The 23,339-nt window shown below is 45.5% G+C and overlaps 1 protein-coding gene across 10 annotated transcripts in view; it reads left to right on the forward strand.

Moving 5' to 3' along the window:
- LOC137375477 (phospholipase D1-like) overlaps nt 1-23,339 on the forward strand; it is a 235,373-nt gene that overhangs the window by 105,570 nt on the left and 106,464 nt on the right. For all 10 annotated transcript variants that reach the window (XM_068042786.1, XM_068042781.1, XM_068042780.1 and 7 more), the window contains one exon: nt 19,801-19,992. In XM_068042786.1, the coding sequence (XP_067898887.1) occupies nt 19,836-19,992 (157 nt within the window). In that variant the 5' untranslated portion in view covers nt 19,801-19,835. The remainder of the gene's footprint in view (nt 1-19,800; nt 19,993-23,339) is intronic.

Consider the following 23,339-nt stretch of genomic DNA (forward strand, 5'->3'; position numbering starts at 1 on the left):
TGCCTTGATGTCGAGAGCAGTCACCCTCACCTCACCTCTGGAGTTCAGCTCTTTTGTTCATGTTTGTCCCAAGGCTGTAATGAAGTCAGGAGCTGAGTGGCCCTGGCCGTACCCACACTGAGTGTCACTGAGCAGGTTATTGCTGAGCAAGTGCCGCTTGATAGCACTGTTGACGACCCCTATCATCACTTTGCTGGTGATCGGGAGTAGACTGATGGGGCGGTAATTGGCCGGGTTGGACTTGTCCTGCTTTTTGTGAGCAGGAGATACCTGGGCAATTTTCCATATTGCCGGTTAGATGCCAATGTTGTAGCTGTACTGGAACAGCTTGGCTAGGGGCGCAGCAAGTTCTGGAGCACAAGTCTTCAGTACTATTGCTGAAATGTTGTCAGGGCCCATAGCTTTTGCAGTGTCCAGTGCCTTCAGTCGTTTCTTGATATCACGTGGAGTGAATCGAATTGGCTGAAGACTGGTATCTATGATGGTGGAGACTTCAGGAGGAGGCCGAGATGGATCATCCACTCGGCACTAATGGCTGTAGCAAAACCTCAACTTCCGTGCTCCAGATTTCCGACTTTGATGAGTTGCTTCTCATCATGAATCAAGTGTAAACTCCCAGCTCTTAATGATTCTCTAAATATTAAACTGTATCTTCCCCACATGTGATACATCTACTGCAGTGATGTACAGCTCCCTGTGAATTTGTATAAACAACTGTGGAGCATCAGTTATACATTTAACAGGAATATAGTGTGACAGACCTCTTCTCTGTAACAACATACTAGTTGAGACAGAGAACTTGCAAAAAACATTGTGTCAGTGACAAGAAACAGCATCTTTCACGAGCTCAGGACATCGCAAAGCACTTTGCAGCCACTAAAGCACTCTTTGTAAAGTACTGCAGCTGCTAGAAATTAGCGGGAAGCCCTGTTGGGATGGCTCCCCAAAGCTGTCCCACCTCCGGGTGACCTTCCCAGGGATGAGCTGCCATGGGAATCGGGCAGCCCGCTCCAGGGAAGCATCCAGACAATGAAGCCAATTAAGGCCCCAATCAAGGGACATTTTGCCCTAATGCTGTCACTTTTCTGGCATCGCACGGGCCCTTGTGTCAGGAGCCCATAACACTGCGGAGGTGGCCTCTCTCCGGGAGGTCGGCCGACCATGGGTGGCTGAATTAATTGGCAGCAATACTTACAGGCATCCAGGAGCAACGGCAGGCACTCTTCTGGAAGGTTCAACCCTCCACCCTGAGGCCAGTCACAGTACTTTGTCTTCTTTCTCACCACCGAGGCACCTCCTCAGTCTCCCTCTTCTTCAATAGCACTCTCCTCTCCTGGTGAGGCTGCTGTCCGGATACTGCTGTGTCCCCTCCTATTGGACCTCCTGCAACCCTGGTCCACCCATCACCCTTAATTGACTGGCCACCACGAAGGTGGCCATTAGGAGACCGCCTCATGTAAAGTTGCTCCAGCGGGTGTGCTGAGGGCATATGTGGGCTCACAACCCACAGAGGGTCTTGAGATCGGGGTCCTGATGCCCACGGGGAAATTCAGCCCAACCTTTCAGGATGGTGTCCTATCATCAGAACTAGATGATCTGCTTTTTTCAGTGATGTTGATTGAGGGACAAATATTAACCCAGCACACAAGGGAGAACTCCTCTGCTCTTTTTTCAAAATAGTGGCCATGGGATCTTTTACAGTCAGCTGAGAGAGAAGACTGCTCTTCAGTTTAACGTTTCATCCAAAAGGCAGCACCTCTGGCATTTCAGCATTCCCTCAGTACTGCACTGGGAGCATCAGCTGGGATTATGGGCTCAAATCTCTGGAGTGGAATTTGAAACCAAAATCTTCAACCCAGAGGCAAAAGGGCTACCCACTGAGCCAAGATTACATAGGAACGTTGCTTCTCTCTGTGGTACGAGTGACATGTAATGCTTTCCCAAGACAGCATTTGATTCTAGCTATGGGTCAGCTGGGCCTCAGGTGTGCGTATGGGTGCTCCATAAACTCCAGACAATCTTCCATCGAAATTCAAATATGCACAAGAGGAACTGAAAAGTGTTGTCACGGTTTGAAAGCGGCAGCACCACTTATATTCCTGTTTTTTGTCTCTGGACTGCGTGTTCTCAGAGTAAATGAGTAATTCTGTACACCAACAGCTTCAATGCATTGAAAAAACACATGTATGGGCTTGTGAGCCAGGCATTGTAATTGGTAAAAGTGACAACGATGCCCTAATTAACAAACTGCTTAATTGGATGCTGGAGTGCAATTAGCTCCAGACTCTGACAATTCCAGTGCTCTCCTGGCCAACCTCCCATCTTCCACCCTCTGTAAACTTCAACTCTTCCAAAACTCTTCTGCCTGTATGCTAACTCACACTAAGTCCCATTCACCCATCACCCACTGTGCTCACCTCCCAATGCAGTAATGCTTCAAGAGTTCAAATTATCATTGGTATTTTCAAACCCCTCCATAGGTTTTCCCCCTCCCTATCTCTGTAACCTCCTCCAGCCCCTCAGCCCTCCAAGATCTCTGCTTCCTCCAATTTTAATCGCTCCACCATTGGTGTCCGTGCCTTCAGCTGCGTGGGCCCCCAGCTCCGGAATGCCCTCCCTAAAACTCTTGGCCCCTCTACCTCTCTGTCCTCCTCTAAGACGCTCGATGTCAAATTCTGTTTGATGATGTTCCTGTGAAGTGCCTTGGGGCATTTTTACGGTTAAGGGTGCTACATAACTGCAAGTTGTTGTTGTATTGTGTGAGCTGTATTACTTCCCTGGATTGTCTGTCTGTTCACCTGGATGTTATTGATCCCACGGCACTACTGGCAGAAGAGAGCTTGTTCCCACTTGAGGGTGAGTCCAAGAGATGGTGGCATAAACACAAGACAGCCACTAACTGATCAAATAATGATGAATTTCTTTTGTCATGCAGACCCCCACCGACCAAGAATGAGGCATATTAGTTTTATCATATGAAAATTGGTTTTAAACTGTTGCTGGAGTGAGGAAATGACTTGTTAAACAGATCAGCCGTGGCTGGAAGAAACATTTACATACTAACAGACAGTGCATGTGGAGACAAAGGACCATTCCCTGACACATTCAACCCACAATGGACTTTGATCACCAGACATTGAAGGTGAGGAAGCTCACATTCCAGGATGACTGCTAAGATGGCTGAATCCACAAACAGACATGGTCAAACCAGCTGGTCACATGACTAAGCTGCTGGCCAACCTGAGTAGTTTTGAATTGTACAGAGAGTTTGAGAGAGACTGTTTGCTCCTGGACTGAAAAAACCTCTCCTGGCTGGCTCGCCACAGCTTCTCCTGTCTGCTCCCATCTTTTTCTCACGGAACTCCAAATCCACTGTAGGCGTGAACTTCAAGAGAGAAGAGTCTCCCACATCGAACAAGGTTTAAGAAGAATACTGCACCCCAACGAAAAGCAACATCTACCGACAATCAAGGACTCTACAGTGAGCTCGAAGAACAGTAACCAAAACTATCTTCAGATATTGCCTCAAACTTTTCCACCTTATTTCTCCGGCTCTTTTCTGTCTCTATCTGCATGTGTGTATCACGTATGCATGCTAAGTGTGGACGTGTCGTGTATCTGTAGACATTAACCAAATTAGAGTTTAAGTTTAATAAATTTCAACTTTTCTTCTTTAAATCGAAGAAAACCTGTTTGGCTGGTTTCTTTGCCTTACAATTGGAAAGCAATGAACAAGGGTTCACAAAGGGGGAACTAAAAAAAACAGTGTGTTTAAAATTAAACCCAGTTATGGTAAGACCAGGTGAAGGCTGAGAGGGAACCCTAGGCCCCTTCTCACCTGGTCATTACACTTTGCACACAGAATGGTGAGATTGTTCATTCCACCATATGGAGCGGTAGAAGCAGAAAGCATTAAAAAATTAAGACTTGCATTTCTATAGCACCTTTCAAGACCACAGGATGTCCCAAAAGTGATTTACAGCCAATGGAGTACTTTTGAAGTGAACTGTTGCAATGTAGGAAGGAAAGCACAACAAGATCCCACAAACAGCAATGTGATAATGATCAGATAATCTGCTTTGGTGCTAGAGATTGAGGGATAAATATTGGCCAGGATAAGGGGAGAACTCCCCTGATCTTCTTCGAAGTAGTGGCTGTGGGGTTTTTTGCGGCCACCTGAGAGGGAAGACAGGGCCTCGGTTTAATGTCCAATCTACAGGATGGCACCTCCTCCTCCTCAGTACTGCAGTGGATTATCAGCCGAGATTTTTAAACTCGCAACCTTGAGGTTCAGAGGCAAGAGTGCTACCCATTGAGCCACAGCTGATGCAGCTTGATGCAGTTATGGGCAGGTGCGATGCAAACATGAAGAGCGAAGGGACATGGAGGGGGAGGGTGGAAAGAGATATTTAGAGTGGGAGGAAGCTCATGTGGAGTAAAAACAACAACATGGATCAGATGAGCTGAATGGTCTTTTCTTCTTTGGCTTCCTTGTCTCGAGAGACAATGGGTAAGCGCCTGGAGGTGGTCAGTGGTCTGTAAAGCAGCGCCTGGAGTGGCTATAAAGGCCGATACTAGAGTGACAGACTCTTCCACAGGTGCTGCAGATAAAATTGGTTGTCGGGGCTGTTACACAGTTGGCTCTTCCCTTGCGCTTCTGTCTTTTTTGCTGCCAACTGCTAAGTCTCTTCGACTCACCACACTTTAGCCCCGCCTTTATGGCTGCCCGCCAGCTCTGGCGAACGCTGGCAACTGACTCCCACGACTTGTGATCAATGTCACACGATTTCATGTCGCGTTTGCAGACATCTTTAAAGCGGAGACATGGACGGCTGGTGGATCTGATACCAGTGACGAGCTCGCTGTACAATGTGTCCTTGGGGATCCTGCCATCTTCCATGCGGCTCACATGGCCAAGCCATCTCAAGCGCCGCTGACTCAGTAGTGTGTATAGGCTGGGGATGTTGGCCACCTCGAGGACTTCTGTGTTGGAGATACGGTCCTGCCACCTGATGCCAAGGATTTTCCGGAGGCAGCGAAGATGAAATGAATTGAGACATCGCTCTTGGCTGACATACTTTGTCCAGGCCTCGTTGCCATAGAGCAAGGTACTGAGGACACAGGCTTGATACACTCAGACTTTTGTGTTCCATGTCAGTGCACCATTTTCCCACACTCTCTTGGCCAGTCTGGACATAGCAGTGGAAGCCTTTCCCATGTACTTGTTGATTTCTGCATCTAGAGACAGGTTACTGGTGATAGTTGAGCCTAGGTAGGCGAACTCTTGAACCACTTCCAGAGCGTGGTCGCCGATCTTGATGGATGGAGTATTTCTTTGATGTCCTGTCCCATGATGTTCGTTTTCTTGAGGCTGATGGTTAGGACAAATTCGTTGCAGGCAGCCGCAATCCTGTCGATGAGTCTCTGCAGACATTCTTCAGTGTGGGATGTTAATGCAGCATCGTCAGCAAAGAGGAGTTCCCTGATGAGGACTTTCCATACTTTGGTCTTCACTCTTAGACAGGCAAAGTTGAACAACCTGGCATCTGATCTTGTGTGGAGGAAAATTCCTTCTTCTGAAGACTTGAACACATGTGAGTGCAGCAGGGAGAAGAAGATCCCAAACAGTGTAGGTTCGAGAACACAGCCCTGTTTCACGTCACTCAGGATAGGAAAGGGGTCTGATGAGGCACCGCTATGCTGAATTGTGCCTTTCATATTGTCATGGAATGAGGTGATGATACTTAGTAGCTTTGGTGGACATCCGATCTTTGCTAGTAGTCTGAAGAGACCACGTCTGCTGACGAGGTCAAAGGCTTTGGTGAGATCAATGAAAGCAACGTCGAGGGGCATCTGTTCACGGCATTTCTCCTGTAGCTGGCGAAGGGAGAACAGCATGTCAATGGTGGATCTCTCTGCTCGAAAGCTGCACTGTGCCTCAGGGTAGACACGCTCAGCCAGCTTCTGGAGCCTGTTTAAAGCGACTCGAGCGAAGACTTTCCCCACTATGCTGAGCAGGGAGATTCCACGGTAGTTGTTGCAGTCACCGCAGTCACCCTTGTTCTTATAGAGGGTGATGATATTGGCATCGCGCATGTCCTGTGGTACTGCTCCCTCATCCCAGCACAGGCAAAGCAGTTCATGGAGTGCTGAGAGTATAGCAGGCTTGGCACTCTTGATTATTTCAGGGGTAATGCCGTCCTTCCCAGCTGGACGAACAGCCAACAAAATTGGAACTCAGTGATACAATTGATTCTCAATGGTCTGTAGATTCTATGTAAAATCAGGAGTGTTATCCCAGTGTTTTGAACAAAACCAGCCCAAAAAAAAGATAAGTAACCAGTCATTCATCTCATTGCTGATCTGGTGCTCAAGTTGGCCACCCCTGTGACAGTCACTGGGTCTGAACTTTGTGCAAAGCGCTTCTGACAAAACATGAGCAGACATGACAGCAATCTTTCAGTTGGGAGATGATTATTCTGATGCTACAGACAGTAATGAACATACATTGTGCTGAGTGGCTACACATACTGAAAAGATTGTGTGCTGACTTTGTTTTCCATAGCTAATAGCACACTGTCATCGCCGCACTGAGTCGCTACACATCTCCCACTGTCACACAATGGGTTTCATCATATTGCAAGCTACATTGCCAGCAGATTATTACTTAATGATGCGATGCCTTAACAGTCTCAAACCTGGGTGCTGACTCTGGGATTTCTCTGATGTTCCTACTGAGAGCAGATTGAAAATGAGAGACTTGCATTTACAGCACCTTTCATAATCTCAAAACATTCCAGAACACTTTCTGAAGTGTTTCAATGTAGGAAGCACAGCAACCAATTTGCACACAGCAAGCTCCCACTAACAGCCATGTGATAATGGCCAGATAATCTGTTTTAGTGATGTTGATTGAGGGATAAATATTGATCTCAGGACACCGGGAAGAAAATAGTGCCCATGGCATCTTCTATTCCCACAGGAAGGAACAGAAAGGTCCTTTTCATCATTGGGTATACATATCAGGAAAGGATTGACAGGCTGGGTCTCTCTTGAAAAATGAATGCTGAGGGGTGACCGAATAGAGGTCTAATAAAGGTTTTAGTACAGTGGGTACAGAGAGAATATTTCCACTTGTGGGGAAAAGCATAACTAGAGGCCATCAATATAAGATAGTCACCAAGAATGCAATAGTGAATTCAGAAGAAATTTCTTGACCAAAAGTGTGGTGAGAATGTGGAACTTGCTACCACAGGAAGAGGTTGAAGCGAATAATATAGATGTAATTAAGGGGAAGCTAGACAAGGTTCAATGAAGAGAGCAGGAGGGCACGCCAAGAGCAGCACGAAGCATATCTCAAAATGAGGTGTCAGCTTGGTGAAGCTACAACACAGGACTACTTGCGTGCCAAACAATGGAAGCAGCATGCGATAGACAGGGCTAAGCGATCCCACAACCAACAGACCTCTAATCTGAGGTTAGACAACAGATCTACACTCAGCTGTCCTGCCACATCCAGTCGTGAATGGTGGTGGATAATTAAACAACTGACAGGAGGACGTGGCTCCACAAACATCCCCAACCTCAATGATGGGGGAGCCCACCACATCAGTGCAAAAGACAAGGCTGAAGCATTTGCAACCATCTTCAGCCAGAAGTGCTGAGTGAAATCCAGAGGCAAGGTGAGAATGACTGTCCCTGACGTCAAGGCAGCATTTGACCGAGTATGGCATCAAGGAGCCCTAGCAAAACTGAAGTCAATGGGAATCAGGGGGAAAACTCTCCGCTGGTTGGAATCATACCGAGCACAAAGGAAGATGGTTGTGGTTGTTGGAGGTCAATCATCTCAGCTCCAGGACATCACTGCAGGAGTTCCTCAGGGTAGCGTACTAGGCCCAACTATCTTCAGCTGCTTCATCAATGACCTTCGCTCCATCATAAGGTCAGAAGTGGGGATGTTCGTTGTTATGACTGAGGCGGGAGGAATGCACTGTTTATTCTAGTCCCAGTTCTCCGTAGGTCACAACATATACTTAAATCTTTCAACTTAGCGATATGGTCCATCATATATTCTACTTGTCCCCAGAATAAAACACACTAACCAGGTTTCTTTAATGAAAAACAAAATTATCAGTTTATTATAGAACAAGTCTTAACCAGTAATGAAGTAAAGCATAAACACACAGATTGAAATTTCAAAGTTCCCTTTTTACCTTCACCCCTCACACTCAGACACACACACACACACACACGTACACTGGTTAACTGGAAAAATAAAAGGGATTTTTGTTCAGAGCTCTGTTACAGACAAAAAAACACTTGGGCTGAATACTTGCTCATTCTTGAAGAAAACAGCAGAGGAGATATGTTGGGTTCCAAAACTGGCATACAGTCTGGCCTCCGAGTACATGTACACGGGTTACTGGGATCTTTTAGAACAGTTCTTTTCAGGCGGCATTGAGAATTAATTTAGCAGGCTTTCCTTTAAACATTTAGCAAGAATCTGGTCTCTTCCTCTGTGACACTTCTTCAGAAACAGGAGCTAACTTTATCTCATTCCAGAAAGTAAACACACTGACACTACCAAAAGCTTGCGTGTCTACTGCTCTCTCAGGTATGCGCTGCTGCTCCTGGGCTGGTCCTATCAAGGGGTGTGCGACTGACTTCTCTGTGCATATTCTCCCCAGTTACTAGGGTTGCTGTTCTATTTTTAACTTGAGTCATGTGATAACAGTATATGTTGTTGCCAAACCAGTTCTTACAGTGCCTTCTTGATGACCCACTTGAAAAAAAAATACTGGTCCAACATTTCTTCAGTTTGACTGTGAATTTCTCAAAAAATATTTTTAACAATAACAGAATCACTTTCATAACATCGTTGATGATTGCACAATTTTCATTACCATTCACGACTCCTTAAATACTGAAGCAGCCCATGTCCAGATGCATCAAGACCTGGACAACATCCAGGCTTGGGCTGATAAGTGGCAAGTAACATTCATGCAACACAATCGGCAGGCATGACCATCTAAAACAAGAGAGAATCTAACCATTTCCCCTTGATATTTAATAGCATTACCATCGCTGAATCCCCCACTATCAACATCCTGGGGGTTACCATTGACCAGAAACTGAACTGGAGTAGCCGTGTAAATACTATGGCTACAAGAGCAGGTCAGAGGCTGTGAGTTCTGCGGTGAGTAACTCACCTCCTGACTCCCCAAAGCCTTACCACCATCAACAAGGCACAAGTCGGGAGTGTGATGGAATACTCTCCACTTGCCTGGATGGGTGCAGCTCCAACAACACTCAAGAAGCTCGACACCATCCAGGACAAAGCAGCCCGCTTGATTGGTTCCCCATCCAACACCATCAATATTCACTCCCTCCACCACTGATGCACAGTGGCAGCAATGTGTACCATCTACAAGATGCACAGCAGCAACTCACCAAGGCTCCTTCGACAGCACCTTCCAAACCCATGACCTCTAACACCTAGAAGGACAAGGGCAGCAGATGCATGGGAACACCATCACCTGCAAGTTCCCCTCCAAGTCACACACCATCCTGATTTGGAACTATATTGCCGTTCTTTCACTGTCACTGAGTCAAAATACTGGAACTCACTTCCTAACAGCACTATGGGTGTACCTATGCCCCATGGACTGTAGCGGTTCAGGAAGGCAGCTCACCACCACCTTCTCAAGGGCAATTAAGGATGAGCAATAAGTGCTGACCTAGCCCACATCCCATGAATGGATAAAAAAGAGCATATGAGGGAGAAGGGAATAGAGGGTTACAATGATAGATTGAGATGAGGAAAGATATGAGGAGGCTCAAGTGCAGCATAAACTGGTTGGGCTGTGTTTCCTATTTACAATACTGGCACTGGGAGTGTCAGCTGGCTAATATTCTCAAGTCTCTGGAGTGGGATCTAAACCCAAAGTTTCAGGCTCAGAAACTGAGATTTTCTTCCCTAAAGGACAGTAGTGAACTAGATGAGTTTTTACAGCAATCAATGATAGGTTCATGGCATCATTACTGAGACTAGCTTTCAATTCCAGATTTTTGTCAATTAATTATATTTAAATGGGTTCAAATCTCACCACATTAACTGGAATTTAGGCTGTGGATGCTGGCAGCCAGTTGGAGCTTTCAAGACTGTGATCGATAGATTTTTGTTGGGTACGGGTATTGAGGAATATGCAGCTCAGGCAGGTAAATGGAATTGAGGTACACATCAGCTATGATTTAATTGAATGCGGCAGAAGTCTCGAGCGGCTGCATGGCCTCCTTCTGTTCCTGTGTAAAACTTAAGTCCTTTTTTTTCATCAAACTTTAGCCCAAATCAAAAGGTCAGACACAGGTGACCTCAGAGACTTGACCTGAAATGACCCTAGCTCATTAAAGTCCTAAGTCAGTCCCGTTCAGTTGATAAAGTTGCGATTGCGAAGTCAGCAGTCAGAGTCCTACATAGTTCCAAATGATATATTGTGTTTGGACTTTCTGTTTACAAACTTCTTCAGAAACACTTATCCCTCATCCCTCACACAGGATTGCCCAATCTTTGGGGACATGATTATATCATAGTTGGGGCGTGCCTCGATCAAACAGGCCAAGCGAAGTTGAGTTTCATTTGCCTGTGTCACACTCAGAGCATGCACTAAACACACGTAACTCAGTAAAAACCTTCCTCAGCAATCAGCTTGCAGTAACATCCAGCCTGTAACATGGGCAGAACATTGTGAAGTGCCAAAATAATGTGGCCATGTTTGGAATCTGATGTACATAGATTGAACCTGCATTTATATAGCACCTTTCACCACTTCAGAGCATCCCAAAGGGCTTTACACGCAATTAAGTACCTTTTTTGAAGTGTAGTCAGTGTTGAGTGTAGGGAACCTGGCAGCCCATTTGCACACAGCAAGATCCCACAAACAACAATGGGATATTGACCAGATAATCTGTGTTTGTGATGTTCTTTGAGGGATTAATATTGGCCAGGACACCAGGGAGACCTCCCCTGTTTTTCTTCAAAATTGTCCCATGGGATCTTACACATCCACCTAAGAAGGTAGACGTGGCCTCGCTTTGACGCCTCATTCAAAAGGCATATACAGATTACAGAGGGGATGAAATTGGTCGATGCCAGTTTGGAGTAATGGGCTAAAGTGAATCAGCAGGCATTGATTTCAATGGGAAAGATTGTTGTTTGGTGTAAAACGATTCACTTGATACCATGACAGAAAAGCCAGGATGGGATGAATGGCACTTCCTTGTAGAAATGTAGTGAGATCTTGGGGAAAAGAATCGAATTTTTTTTGACCAATATAACAGCAACAATAGCGATCCATGGTAAGTTCTGCAAATTATGAAATATGAGAAGTAGCATTAGATAGCTTGAAAAAGTTTCTAAAAAAGTGAAAACGAAGTAACTGGAATCTAAACCCTTGAGAGTTTGATATCAGTGATGGCGCCTCACAGTCTTTCAGAGATGTGAGACAGTGGAGAACAACAAAGAACAAAGAACAGTACAGCACAGGAACAGGCCATTCGGCCCTCCAAGCCTGCGCCGATCTTGATGCCTGTATAAACTAAAACCTTCTGCACTTCCGGGGACCGAATCCCTCTATTCCCATCCTATTCATGTATTTGTCAAGATGCCGCTTAAACGTCGCTATTGTATCTGCTTCCACCACCTCCCCCGGCAGCAAGTTCCAGGCACTCACCACCCTCTGTGTAAAGAACTTGCCTTGCACATCCCCTCTAAACTTTGATCCTCGCACCTTAAACCTTTGTCCCCTAGTAACTGAGAAAACACCCTGGGAAAAACCTTCTGACTATCCACGCTGTCCATGCCACTCATAACTTTGTAAACCTCTATAATGTCGCCCCTCCACCTCCGTTGTTCCAGTGAAAATTGGAGTTTTTCCAACCTCTCCTCATAGCTAATGGCCTCCAGACCAGGCAACATCCTGGTAAACCTCTTCTGTACCCTTTCCAAAGCCTCCACGTCCTTCTGGTAGTGTGGCGACCAGAATTGCATGCAATATTCTAAGTGTGGCCGAACTAAGGTTCTGTACAGCTGCAGCATGACTTGCCAATTTTTATACTCTATGCCCCGACCAATGAAGGTAAGCATGCCGTATGCCTTCTTGACTACCTTATCCACCTGCGTTGCCACTTTCAGTGACCTGTGGACCTGTACGCCCAGATCACTCTGCCTGTCAATACTCTGAAGGGTTCTGCCATTTACTCTATATTTCCCACCTGTATTAGATCTTCCAAAATGCATTACCTCACATTTGTCCAGATTAAACTCCATCTGCCATTTCTCCGCCCAAGTCTCCAACCGATCTATATCCTGCTGTATCCTCTGACAATCCTCATCACTATCCGCAACTCCACCAACCTTTGTGTCGTCCGCAAACTTACTAATCAGACCAGCTACATTTTCCTCCAAATCATTTATATATAATACAAACAGCAAAGGTCCCAGCACTGATCCCTGCGGAACGCCACTAGTCACAGCCCTCCATTCAGAAAAGCACCCTTCCACTGCTACCCTCTGTCTTCTATGACTGAGCCAGTTCTGTATCCATCTTGCCAGCTCACCTCTGATCCCGTGTGACCTCACCTTTTGTACCAGTCTGCCATGAGGGACCTTGTCAAAGGCTTTACTGAAGTCCATATAGACAACATCCACTGCCCTTCCTTCATCAATCAACTTCGTTACTTCCTCAAAAAACTCAATCAAATTAGTAAGACACGACCTCCCCTTCACAAAACCATGCTGCCTCTCACTAATAAGTTCATTTGTTTCCAAGTGGGAGTAAATCCTGACCTGAAGAATCCTCTCTAATAATTTCCCTACCACTGACGTAAGGCTCACCGGCCTATAATTTCCTGGATTATCCTTGCTACCCTTCTTAAACAAAGGAACGACATTGGCTATTCTCCAGTCCTCTGGGACCTCACCTGTAGCCAATGAGGATACAAAGATTTCTGTCAAGGCCCCAGCAATTACTTCCCTTGCCTCCCTCAATATTCTGGGATAGATCCCATCAGACCCTGGGGACTTATCTACCTTAATGCTTTGCAAGACACCCAACACCTCCTCCTTTTTGATAACGACATGACCCAGATTATCTGCACTCTCTTCCCTAGACTCATCATCCACCAAGTCCTTCTCTTTGGTGAATACTGATGCAAAGTACTCATTTAATACCTTGCCCATTTCCTCTGGCTCCACACATAGATTCCCTCCTCTGTCCTTGAGTGGGCCAACCCTTTCCCTGGTTACCCTCTTGCTCTTTATATATGTATAAAAAGCCTTGGGATTCTCCTTAATCCTGTATGCCAATGACTTTTCATGACCCCTTTTAGCCCTCCTAACTCCTTGCATAAGATCCTTCCTACTGTCTTTATATTCCTCAAGGGCTTTGTCTGTTCCCAGCCTTCTAGCCCTTACGAATGCTTCCTTTTTCTTTTTGACTAGGCTCACAATATCCCTCGTTATCCAAGGTTCCCGAAACTTGCCAAACTTATCCTTCTTCCTCACAGGAATATCTTGTAATCCTGGATTCTAATCAACTGACGTTTGAAAGACTCCCACATGTCAGATGTTGATTTACCCTCAAACAGCCGCCCCCAATCTAAATTCTTCAGTTCCTGCCTAATATGGTTGTATTAAGAACTGAGAATTGGAAGTCTAAATGGCATCACAAACCCAGCAGAGGTTTATGAATGGCCCAAATTATTAACTTTTAGTTTCGCTGTGCGTGTTTTCAAAATTAGCTGTGGTTGTGGCAGGATTCAAACACACACAGAATACACCAACCCAGCCATTACTTCCTGGTTGTATTTTCAGGACTTTTGAATTCTTCTTGTCTGATCATCGCCTGATAAACCACCAGTTGACAGGAGACTGAAGCCACACCAATAATCTCACCCCTCCAATACAGTATTGATTACATTGAATCTGAGATCTGATACTATCTCTCTGTTTCCATACTGAGAACTGTCAACCTTGGCACGATCCACACTGGCATGAATTTGCCCTCACTCATGGGGAAAGGTTCTACAAATAACAACTTACATTTATAAAGCACCCTTAATGCTGTAAAATGTCCAGGGGCACTTCAAAATAGCGTTATCAAACACAAATGTGACACCGAACCATGGAAGGAGATGAGCAGTACTGAGGGAGTGCTGCCTTTCAAATGAGACATTAAATGAAGCCCTCACCAGCCCTTTCCAGTGGATGTAATAGATCCTGTGGCCACTTCTTCTTTTCTTTTCTTTTGGGCCTCCTTATCTCGAGAGACAATGGATACGCGCCTGGAGGTGGTCAGTGGTTTGTGAAGCAGCGCCTGGAGTGGCTATAAAGGCCAATTCTGGAGTGACAGGCTCTTCCACAGGTGCTGCAGAGAAATTTGTTTGTTGGGGCTGTTGCACAGTTGGCTCTCCCCTTGCGCCTCTGTCTTTTTTCCTGCCAACTACTAAGTCTCTTCGACTCGCCACAATTTAGCCCTGTCTTTATGGCTGCCCGCCAGCTCTGGCGAATGCTGGCAACTGACTCCCACGACTTGTGATCAATGTCACACGATTTCATGTCACGTTTGCAGACGTCTTTATAACGGAGACATGGACGGCCGGTGGGTCTGATACCAGTGGCGAGCTCGCTGTACAATGTGTCTTTGGGGATCCTGCCATCTTCCATGCGGCTCACATGGCCAAGCCACTATTTCAAAGGAAAGCAGGCAAACTCTCCTCAGTGTTCTGGCCAATATTTATAACCCTCAAAGCAACATCACTAAAAACATATGTTATCTGCTCATTATCACATTGCTGTTTGTGGGAGCTTGCTGTACACAAATTGGTTGTTGCGTTTCCTACATTACATCAGTGACCACACTTCAAAAAGTAAAGTGCTCTGGGACGTCCTGAGGTCATGATAGGTGCCATGTAGATGCAAATTCTTTCTTTTATATGAGAACAGGTGGCCAAAAGCTTGCTCAAAGAGGTAGTTTATAAGGAATGTCTTAAAGGAGGAGAGAAAGCTAGAGAGGCTTAGAGAGAAATTCCAGAGCTTAGGGCCCAGACAACTGAAGGCTCCCAGCAGTTGAGTGTTGAAAATTAGAGATGCGTAAGAAGACAGAATTGGAGGAGTGCAGTGATGTCGGAGGGTGTTGGGGCTGGAGGAGATTACAGAGATAGGGAGGGGTGAGGCCATGGAGGGATTTGAAAATGAGGATGAGAATTTTAAAGTTCAGGTGTTGCAGCACCAGGAGACAATATAGGTCAGTGAGCTGAAGGGGTGATGGATAAGTGGGGCGGCGTTAGGATACGGGCAGCAGAATTTTGGATGAGTTTGCGTTGACAAGACACGACACTTTGTCCCCTTCTAACCTGAAGCTGCTGACTGTTGTTGGGGGCAGTTCCACAGAGATCAGCAACCTCTCCTGTGCCTCAGCGCAGTGGCCAATCTTCAGGTGCGCAGCTTAGACAGTGATTGCTGGGAGGGAGTTCCCAACAGTGGGAGGCCTCACAGTCAGGAGTCAATTCCCCACCCATCCACTGTCCACACGCGTGTACAAGAGACACTGGTAGCAATCAGGAGTATGAACATTGCCTGATTTTTCCAATCATCCTCCCTGAAGCTAATTCCAATGTTCTCAACAGCACCCAGGCTGGGATCAATTCACTCAGTACCTGCCATGAGATGAACTCAGGACCTTCATTGCATGCCTTTACCGAGTTGCAGCCAATCTCAGTGCTATTGTAAGGGTAGGTGTCAGCTGGAGAAAATGGGACATATTCAGATCAGGGAAGTTTTAGACGAATTCTAAGAAGTATTGTCGCCAGAAGTAAACTGTTGGCCATCTTCCAATGGAGTATCTACTGCCGGCATTGTGTCAGCCAGTGAGTCAAGGCAGGGTGAGACAAACAGAGTCTATTTACTCAGTAATCAGAGTCAAAACTACAGCAACATCTCCCGATAAAAGCAGGATAGTTTCTCCAGTAAAATGCAGTCAGTGGCGGATAGTTAAATGGTATACGTAAAATCGATCGCAGCCAATTGGACAGTGCGGTTAACAGGCATGATTGATGTCAGAAATTACCCAATCATCTCCGTTCTGGCTGTGAATATATCACTACATCCAGACATGGGCCGAATGGCCTCCTTCTGTGCCATGGATGACTCTATGGGCTGGATTTTGTCCTTAGCCCGACGTCAGGTTTCGTGGCCGAGGGGTGAGCTGGAATATCGGAGCGGCAGCGGCCACCAAGGAACCCGATGCCGGGATTGCCGGGCCCGATCTTCCCAGCAGAGGGGTAGCTCCGCGGTGGCCCCTCCATCGCTCTGTGATGGGGCCCTGGTTTAAATATTTAAAATACCTATCTGTATACATTACCATGTCATCCGTGGCAATCTTCCCATCCATTCCCAATCGTCAGTGCGACGTGCAGCACTTTCCTGTCCAGGAGAAACTGGCACCACCAAGGAGGGGACGGGGTCAGCTCTGAATTCTGAGTACAGATGGGGGGGGGATGGGAGTCAGCTCTGCATTGTGTCTAAGGATAAGGAGGGAAGGGGGCAATTCTGCAATATTTTGTGGATATGAGGGAGGAGACAGGATCAACTCTGCAATATTTAGTCATTTAGTAGTACAGAACTTGAATAAAATAGAGACATTATTGCTGAAAATAGAGACATGTGTGGTGTTCACCACTAACAGGATGCTGCCGTCAAGCCAAAAAGACGTCCTGCCTATCACACAAATGAGTAACATGATATATGAATTTCAATGCCAGTGAGATGTTAGGTATATAGGCCGTACATTCCAAAGACTAGTGGATCGTATCAAACAACATGTCCCTTTCGCTGTTTGTGATGGACAAGGTACAGACTGTACCTAACCAGCCCATGCTTGCAAAACTCAAAAGACAGTGTCCAATATTGGATGTGATTCTGCGATTGGACAACATTTGCTAAATAATCCTCAGTGTGTTAAGAATTATGCTGACAACCAATTTAAGAGTGTCAGTAGGGCTCACAGTGTGGTGCATTTGCATATACTGGAAGCTACATATATTAATATACAGGGCCCTGTTCTTTGCAGACAGGAAGAACATGTATAAACATTGTGCCTGTTTCAGCTGAACAAATTAAATGACCTCCATTCGCTGGTTCATTCCTCAGGGCAATGCCTTGACCAATCAGAGTCAAGCTGCCTGGTTTAAAATTTTAAACAAAGCTTGGCAGTTAACTGTCAGTCACTGTAAATTGGTGCATTCGCCATGGCAATGCCTCTACCAATCAGAGTTCACTTGCCAACCAGTCAGCACTCTCTTCTCATGCAGTAGAAGTTCTTGCTTTCCTTTACATTGGTTATTCTTGCATATTGTCCTGATGAGTGCAAGACGAAAAACTTCGACAACATGTCTCTATTTTCAGCAATCTGCAATATTTTGTATATGTTGGGGGGGCGGGGGAGGGGTCAACTCTGCATTATTTTGAACTGTTTGCATGGCTGGCAGTCTTTTTAAAATAGCATCAGCACCTGTTCAGGTATCAGGTGGCGCTGTGAACAGTGTCGCCAATTCTGCCCCCGCCATAGGATTGGGTGGTTGGCCGCCTTCAATACGTTAAGTGACCGCCCACCGCATAATCGCAGCAGCTCAGTGGCGTGGCTCCCATGGGGGGCAGCTGCCATTTTCTGCACCTGCCACTGCTCCCGGCAGTGGGATAACAAAATCCAACCCTATGACTCTATGACTCATCTGACCATTGTGAAAGCTACTCACTAAACCAACCAATAACTGGTGTTGGTGACAGATAAACATCAGAGACTTTCCTAATTTCCTTCCTACTCCCCCAAATCTGGTTGACTGATCTTTTAAATTGAACGCTGACCATCTCTTTTTAATCTCTCCTAATGCCATTGGCCAGACCTCCAGGAATATTACCCAATTTTACTGATTATAAAGGGCCTGGGAGATTGGAATGGGGACGAAAGTTCTATGGAAAATTTCAGAGAGAAATGGCCAAGTCATCTTTGAAATCTGATGTGGATGGAGCTGAGGAAATTTCAGCTAGAGTTGGGTAATAGAGCTATTAGACTGCACGCATAGCCAAGAGTTTGGTATTGGGAGGGAGGGGGAGCCTTTAATTAATCTTTCTTTAATGGGTGGGTAGAGTCTATGATAGGGAGAGTGTACATGGACTGTGCAACAAGATTAAATAGGTGGGTAGAGTCCACTTCTGTGCCTCTTGACCCACAAGGAAATATAGATTCAAAGTACTGAGCCCCGCCTCCAACTCACCCAGTAGTTGATTACTTGTAAAGCGCTTTCAGACATTCTGATGTCATGAGTCGTTACGGAAATGCAAGTCCTTCTTTTTCAGTTTCTCTTCAGTGCGTGCATTTCTGCTCTGGGTTATGCAGGCTGGGACTGACCGCTTGACCAGTGCATTGCACTGTCTCAGTATGACCTCCTCAGAGTTGTGTTCCACTGCTGCAATGATGTACCAATACTTGGTTAGCATTTTAATTGACTCACACTGCAGTGTAGACGTTGACTCATTTGCAAGTGGTGAATTTGCAAGCTCAGTTAAAACAAGAGTGGAAGCATCAGATTGTATGAGCTAATTGTTAGCAACTGGTCATCAATTCCTTCCTGGTCACGCCTGTGTTGTGCCGAGGGTTGCCAGCTCTAGTTGGATGTATTGGAGGTTTTATTACACAACATCTTGCTTCCCACTGGCCAGCCCCCACACACCCTACATTGGTTGCCTGACACGTCGACCCTCACAGTGCCCCGCCTTACGACGGCCAATCGGAAAGCAAATAATTGAATGATTTTTTACTGTCAGTCAACATCACCAACTTCTCAAGGGTAATTAGGGATGGATGGCTATCAGTGATGCTCATATCCCATAAACAAATAAAGATGTCAAACCACCCTCCTTTCCCATCTCCCAGATTTTTTTAATAAATAATAAATAGAAGTAATCAAAGAAAATGAAAAAAACAGATTTTTTTTCAGGGCTCTGATTATTTTCTGCTTGGTGTCATATTTAGCTCTGAGATGAGCTTCCAACCACATAGCCACACTATCACTAAGATCACCCATTTCCATGTACATAACATTGCCTAACTCCATCCCTGCCTCAGCTCTTCTGCTGCTCAAACCTTCATCCACGCCTTTGTGACCTCCAGACTTGACTATTGCAACCCACTCCTGGCTGGCCTTCCATGTTTCACACTCTGAAAACTTGAGATCATACCCATGTCCGAACTCGCACTAAGTCCCGTTATCCATCAACCTTGTGCTTGCTGACCGACATTGGCTCCTGCTTAACCAACACCTCAATTTAAAAATTTTCATCCTGTTTTCAAATCCCTTCATGGTCTCGCCCCTCCCTACCTCTGTAATCTCCTCCAGGCCCACAACCCTCTGAGATCTCTGCACTCTTCCAATTCTAGCCTTTTGTGCATTACTGATTTTCATCACTTCACCATTGGCAGCCATGCCTTCAGCTGCCTGGGCCCTAAACTCTGGAATTCCCTCCCTAAACCTCTCCACCTCTCTACCTTGCTCTCCACCTCTAAAACGCTCCTTAAAATTTGTCTCTTTGACCAAGCTTTTGGCCATTTGCCCTAATATCTCCTTATGTGGCTCAGTGTCAAAGGTTCCTTTGTAAAGTTCCTCTGAAAGTTTTGGGATATTTTAGTATGTTAAAGGTGTTCTATGAATACACGTTGTTGTTGATTTTTTCCCCTTTATTTCCAGGACAGCTGTCTTGTATCTGAGTGTTAGTGTTCACGATGTCAGACCGATTACAGAGCTCCTTACAGCAACCATCTGCACTAAAAGGTGTGGCCACGGACATTAGTCAACTGATGGAGAAGCTTGATACCAATGAGCTTAGACTGGAGGGAGAGGAGGTGGACTTTGATACTGTCAGTGATCCGAGAGAGTCCGGTGAGCAAGGTTCTCATTTAAAATACAAGAATCACTCAACACCTGAAAGCAATGTTCTCCCTCACTACGTATCCAAATATGATAGAATCACACAGCACTGATGCAGGGTATTCAGCCCATCATGCCTGTGCTAGCTCTTTGAAAGAGCTTTATAATTAATCCCACTCTCCAGCTCCTTCCCCACAGCCCTGCAAATTTTTTTGGCAGCACATTCCAGATCATAACAACCCGCCGTGTAAATATATTCTCCCCATCACCCCCTCTGGTTCTTCTGCCAATCACCTTAAATCTGTGTCCTGTAGTGGCCTTCCCACTGGAAACAGTTACTACTTATTTACTTTATCAAAATCCTTCATGTTTTTGAACACCTCTATCAAATCTCACCTTAACCTTCTCTGCTCTAAGGAGAACAATCCCAGCTTCTCCAGTCTCTCCACGTAATTGAAGTCCCTAACCCCTGTTACCAGTCCTGTCACCCCTGTCCCGTAAATCTCCCCTGAAGCTTCTCCAAGGCCTTGGCATCACTCTGAAAGTGTTGTCCCCAGAACACTCTATGTGGGGCATGACCAGGGAATTATAAAGGTTTCACATTGCAATTGCATCAGAAATTCTGTTGAAGTGCATTGTGGTTCATCGCCAAGCTCCCATCATTCAAATGATTCTGTAGAAGAGTAAAGGCTGAAGGGTGACCTGATTGAGGTCTTTAAAATTATTAAGAGGTTTGATAGGTTAGACCTAAAGACGCTTCCACTTGTTGGGAGTCCAAAACTAGGGGGTCATAAAAGTAGATAGTCACTAATAAATCCAATAGGGAATTCAGGAGAAACTTCTTTACCCAGAGAGTGGTGAGAATGTGGAACTCGCTACCACAGGGAGTGGTTGAGCTGAATAATACAGATGCAGTTAAGGGGAAGCTGGACAAACAGATAAGGGAGAATGGAATAGAATAATGTGCTGATAGGGTGAGATGAAATGGGGTGAGATGAGGATCCTTTGGAATATAAATGCCAGCACAGATCAGTTCGGCTGAATGCCTGTTTCTGTGCGGTAGATTCTGTTGATATTTGTGGATATAATGATCTCTCGACAATGACTGTACAGGCTCACACATTATAAATGGTCACTAGAGTGAGATGCCCCAGCTCTTCTTCAAAATAGTGGCCATGGGATCTTTTACATCCACCTGAGAGGGCAGACAGCACCTCGATTTAACATCTCATCTGAAAGACGGCACCTCCACCAGTGCAGTACTACATTGGCGTGTCATCTGGTGATTTGACTGAGGTTTTTAGGATTTTGAGCAAAATGGTAGAGGAGATAGAGAGAAACTTTTTCCACTGGTGGGGGAGTCTAGGACAAGGGGACATAACCTCAGAATCAGAGCCAGGCCATTCAGGAGAGAAGTTCGGTAACACTTCTTCACACTAAGGCTGGTAGAAGTGTGGAACTCACTCCCACCAAAAGCAATAGATGCTGGGGGGCTCAATTAATAATTTAAATCTGAGTTGGATTTTTGCTAACCCAGGGCATTAAGGACTGTGGAGCCGAGGCAGCTAGGTGGTGTTAAAGTACTGATCAGCCATGATCGCATTGAGTGCCAGAATAGGCTCGAAGAGCTTTTGCCCTCCTCCAGTTCTCTATATTCCTATTTCAGCCTGGAATATGTTTTAATTCTCAGAGGCAAGAGTGTTGTCCACTGAGTCATGGCTGACATAGGATCACAAGGTGCAGATTGTCTTCTGTCTTAAAATGTCGAAGCAGTCTCTTATGTTTTCCTGGCATAGACAGGATGGGCTGAATGGCCTCCTTCTGTGCTGTAATTCTTTCTATAGGAACATAGGAGCAGGAGTAGGCCATTCAGCCCATCGTGCCTGCTCCGTCATTCAATACGATCATGGCCGATCATCCACTTCTATGCCTTTTTCCCACACTATTCTCATATCCCCTTATGTCATTGGTATTTAGAAATCGGTCAATCTCTGCTTTAAACATACTCAATGACTGAGCTTCCACAGCCCTCTGGGGTAGAGAATTCCAAAGATTCACAATCCTCTGAGTAAAGAAATTTCTCTTCATCTCTGTCCTAAGTGGCTTCCCCCTTATTTTGAAATTGTGTCCCCTGGTTCTAGACTCCCCAACCAGGGGAAACATCTTACCCGCATCCACCCTGTCTATTCCTTTAAGTATTTTGTAGGTTTCAATGAGATCACCTCTCATTCTTCGAAACTCTAGAGAATACAGGCCCAGTTTCCACAATCTCTCTTGATAGGACAGTCCCGCCATCCCAGGAACAAGTCTGGTGAACCTTTGTTACACTCCCTCTATGGCAATAATATCCTTCCTAAAGGAAGGGGACCAAAACTGCACGCAGTACTCCAAGTGCAGTCTAAACAAGGTTCTATACAACTGAAACAAGACTTCACTACTCCTGTACTCAAATCCTCTTGCGATAAAGGCTAACATATTAGCCTTCCTAATTGCTTGCTGCACCTGCATGTTAGCTTTCAGTGGCTTATTGACAAGGACACCCAGGTCCCTTTGTACATCTACACTTTCTAATCGCTAACCATTTAAGAAATACTCTGCTTGTCTATTCCTCCTACCAAAGTGGATAATCTCACATTCTTCCACATTATATTACATCTGCCACATTCTTGCCCACTCACTAAGTCCATCCAAATCCCCTTGAAGCCACTTTGCACCTTTCTCACAACATACATTCCCACCTAGTTTTGCGTCATCCGCGAACTTGGAAATATTACATTTGGTCCCCACGTCCAAATCATTGATATATATTGTGAACAGCTGGGGCCTAAGCACTGATCCCTGTGGTACCCCACTAGTCACAGCCTGCCAATGCGAGAATGACCTGTTTATTCCTACTCTCTGTTTTCTGCCTGTTAACCAATCCTTAATCCATGCCAGTATATTACTTTCTATCCCATGCACTTTAATTTTGCTAACCAACCTCCTGTGGGGGACTTTAGCAAAAGCCTTCCAAAAATCCAAGTATACTATGTCCACCAACTCCCCTTTATCAATTCTGTTAGTAATATCCTCAAAAACTCCAACAGGTTCGTCAAACATGATTTCCATTCATAAATCCATGTTGACTATGCCCAATCGGATCATTATTATCCAAGTATCCATTTATCACATCCTTGAGAATAGATTCTAGCATTTTCCCAATGACTGATGTAAGGCTAACAGGTCTGTAATTCCTTGTTTTCTCTCTCCCTTCCTTCTTAAATAGTGGGCTGACATTTGTGACCTTCCAATCTGCAGGAACCGCTCCAGAATGTGTAGAATTTTGGAAGATGATCGCCAATGCATCCACTATCTCCATA

Source organism: Heterodontus francisci, chromosome 11 (assembly GCF_036365525.1).
Source record: "Heterodontus francisci isolate sHetFra1 chromosome 11, sHetFra1.hap1, whole genome shotgun sequence".
Lineage (NCBI taxonomy): Eukaryota > Metazoa > Chordata > Chondrichthyes > Heterodontiformes > Heterodontidae > Heterodontus > Heterodontus francisci.